The 3,695-nt window shown below is 41.5% G+C and overlaps 1 protein-coding gene across 1 annotated transcript; it reads left to right on the forward strand.

Moving 5' to 3' along the window:
* Positions 1–774: 774 nt before the first annotated feature.
* Positions 775–1,307, forward strand: LOC129673616 (60S ribosomal protein L23a-like). The gene has a single exon (XM_055603494.1). It carries the CDS (start codon positions 775–777, stop codon positions 1,243–1,245), a length of 471 nt encoding a protein of 156 aa, XP_055459469.1. The 3' UTR covers positions 1,246–1,307.
* The last annotated feature ends 2,388 nt before the right edge of the window (positions 1,308–3,695 follow it).

The following is a 3,695-nucleotide window of genomic DNA, read 5'->3' on the forward strand; positions in this document are numbered from 1 at the left end:
AGACATCAGTTTCATGCACTCAACAGCTACTGAATCCTTGAACCTTCTGTTGGTAGACAGCCATTGTTGGTCGTTCTAATAAATCCCCTTTCAATAGATAGATAGATAGATAGATAGATAGATAGATAGATAGATAGACAGACAGACTCATTCTATTAGTTCTGTTCCTCTAAAACGCCCTGATTAACACAGGTGTTTTAGGGCCAGTGTTATGAGGTCTCTACCAAAGGAGGCTATTCAGACATTGGTGTAAACCAACAGAAAGTCTTTATTGGCAGAACAGAGACAACACTGGGAGTTCAGGATCCCATTATAGCCCTGAGCTGTAGTGGAAGTTTTGGTTGTGTTGTGTGGATTATATTTTTGTTGTAGTTCCAAATATGGGATATGAGCATGCTTTTCTCCATAGCTGATAGGAGCCTCATGATAAAAAATGTTATCCTTGTGGTGGGGGTGGGGAGGCTGTGGCTTTGGCCTACTGAAGACATCCTTGTGTGGACTTTAAGAAGATATAAATAGGAGCCCACAGACAGATCACTTTGCATCACAATACTTTGCATTGCTTTGCTCCTAGAAAGAAAAGTTCCAGAGAACTCTTCATTCCATTTTTTTCTGCTGAATCCTGCTGCTGCTGTTCCTGGGCCTTGTTACTGCTTTTGCTGTTGCTGGATTGCTGTTTTGCTATTTGACTGGACTGCTGGTATCCTGACAATGAAGAGTGGAATCGCCCCAAGGAACTACTTTTAAAAAGGTCCACATCCCCTTTTCGCCAAGATGGCGCCGAAAGCGAAGAAGGAAGCTCCTGCCCCTCCCAAAGCTGAGGCCAAAGCGAAGGCCTTGAAAGCCAAGAAGGCAGTGCTGAAAGGCGTCCACAGCCACAAAAAGAAGAAGGTCCTCACGTCACCCACCTTCCGGCGGCCCAAGACCCTGAGGCTCCGGAGGCAGTCCAAATACCCTCAAAAGAGTGCGCCCAGGAGAAACAAGCTTGACCACTATGCCATCATCAAATTTCCCCTGACCACCAAGTCAGCCATGAAGAAAATAGAGGACAACAACACACTTGTGTTCATTGTGGATGTCAAGGCCAACAAGCACCAGATCAAACAAGCCGTGAAGAAACTCTATGACATTGATGTGGCCAAAGTTAATACCCTTATAAGGCCTGATGGAGAGAAGAAGGCATATGTTCAGTTGGCTCCTGATTACGATGCTCTGGATGTTGCCAACAAGATTGGGATCATCTAAACTGAGTCCAGCTGGTTAACTCTAAATGTATATACATTTTTTTCCACCATAAAAAAAAAAAAGGTCCACATCCCCATCCGTAATAACCTTCTTTCTCTCCTACCTGGTGTTGGGGTACTGGTAGGAACTGGAGTGGAGAAGGAAGAAAGAGACTTGCTTAGGGTAAGATTTTTAAAACCACACCCTGGAGCGGCATGCATGCTTCAGTTAATGAGAATAGTTAGCCAGAAGCAGAACTACAGAAGCCAAAGAGTAAGGTTGTTACATTAGACACTTTCATAGAACTATATTTGATAACTTTATGTCCTTGTTTATGCTTTGGCTGCTGGTGCCTGAATAGTACTTCCATCATGGAGTCAGTTGTACTAAAGTCTGAAGGCCACATCAGGATCTGAGTGTGAACTCCCTCATCTCCCCAGTCATTGGGATCATTGAAAGAACTCAGATGAGGCCCTCACTGAAGAACTAGACATTAGAGCTTATTACAGAATGTAAACGATTCTCAAGCAGTGAGATCAGGCAGTGACCAGAGACCATTGTCTTGACTGACACTTTAGGCATTTACAGCATTTGAGAACTCTCAAGAACAAGCAGTGTTTTCTGGGGGACTTTGTCCTGCCCAGATGATTGACAGACCCATTTGGACCAGCTCTTCCAGGAGGAAGAACTGACATGTCTGTGTTCCTTACCAAAATCCTCCAGATGAAAATCACAAGGTGTAAGCCTCCTGGAGTTGGGTTTGGATAGTTACTTATTAACGGCTTTCCAGGAAGCTCAGGCTGTCAAGAGTCAGAGACATGACTCATACCCTGTTCCTCCTACCAGTAATTAAAGCCCTGCTGTTTTAGCCCTTTGTTTTACGGGTAATTGACTGTGAGAGAGTAGTTCAGCCCTGGTGCCCTACAAGCCTGGTAGCATTTAACTAGTTGCCTAAAGGTTTGACTTACTTTTTTGTTTTGTTTCAGTTTCTTAGTTTGTTTGTTTGTTTGTTTGTGTTTTGGTTTTTGTTTGTTCAGTTGTTCTTGACTTTACAAGAGTGGGATAATGATACATGTTCAGTAGAAAGTATACTTGAGATTTTGAGTTGGTATCTTTTCCCAGAGTAATAATAATATACTCTCTGATACTCAGCCTTGTCAGCAAACTGCAGCTATTGTCAGTCTGGTGAGCAGGAGGAGAAATGACTGACAGCCTACAGGAGACTTCATTAAAGTGCTTTTGTACACAGGTATCCGATTAATTACATGAGATTCACCACTTTTATTACAAAATAAGGTTTGTGTTAAATAATAATGCCTAAAATAGTTAATATTTCCTCTACAATAAAAGATCTTCTGGAGTTATCTCCATCCCTGATCTTAAGCTGTACTACAGAGCAACAGTAATAAAAACTGCATGGCACTGGCATAGAAACAGAATGGTGAATCAATGGAACCAAACAGAAGACCCAGAAATAAACCCACACACTTACGGACACCTGATCTTTGACAAAGATGACAAAACCATACAATGGAAAAAAGATAGCATCTTCAACAAATGTTGCTGGTCTAACTGGATGTCTACATGTAGAAAAATGAAAATAGATCCATACTTATCACCCTGCACAAAACCAAACTCCAAGTGGATCAAAGACCTCAACATAAAAACAGACACATTAAATCGGTGAGAAGAAAAAGTGGGGAATACCCTAGAACTCATTGGTACAGGAGACAACTTCCTGAACAAATCACCAACAGCACAGGCTCTAAGAGCAACAATCAATATATGGGACCTCATGAAACTGAAAAGCTTCTGTAAAGCAAAGGACACCATCATCAAAACAAAACAACTGCCTACAGATTGGGAAAGAATCTTCACCAACCCTTTATCTGACAGAGGGCTAATATCCAGTTTATATAAAGAACTAAACAAGCTTAAAAGCAACAAACCAAGTAATCCAATTAAAAAATGGGGAACAAAGCTAAACAGAGAATTATGTGTAGAGGAATATCGAATGGCAGAAAAACACTTAAAGAAATGTTCAACATCCTTAGTCATCAGGGAAATACAAATCAAAACGACCCTGAGATTTCACCTTATACCCATCAAAATGGCCAAGATCAAAAACTCAAGTAACAACACATGCTGGAGAAGTTGTGGAGAAAGGGGAACCCTCCTCTACTGCTGGTGGGAATGTAAACTTGTACAACCACTCTGGAAATCAATCTGGCGCTTTCTCAGACAACTAGGAATAGTGCTTCCTCAAGATCCAGCCATACCACTCCTAGGCATATATCCAAAAGAGTCTCAAGTACACAATAAGGACATTTGCTCAACCATGTTTATAGCAGCTTTATTTGTAAAAGCCAGAAGCTGGAAACAACCTAGATGCCCCTCAACTGAAGAATGGATGCAGAAATTGTGGTACATCTACACAATGGAATATTTCTCAGCAATGAAAAACAAGGAAA

This window comes from Psammomys obesus, unplaced genomic scaffold (assembly GCF_907164565.1).
Source record: "Psammomys obesus unplaced genomic scaffold, mPsaObe1.curated_primary_1811, whole genome shotgun sequence".
Lineage (NCBI taxonomy): Eukaryota > Metazoa > Chordata > Mammalia > Rodentia > Muridae > Psammomys > Psammomys obesus.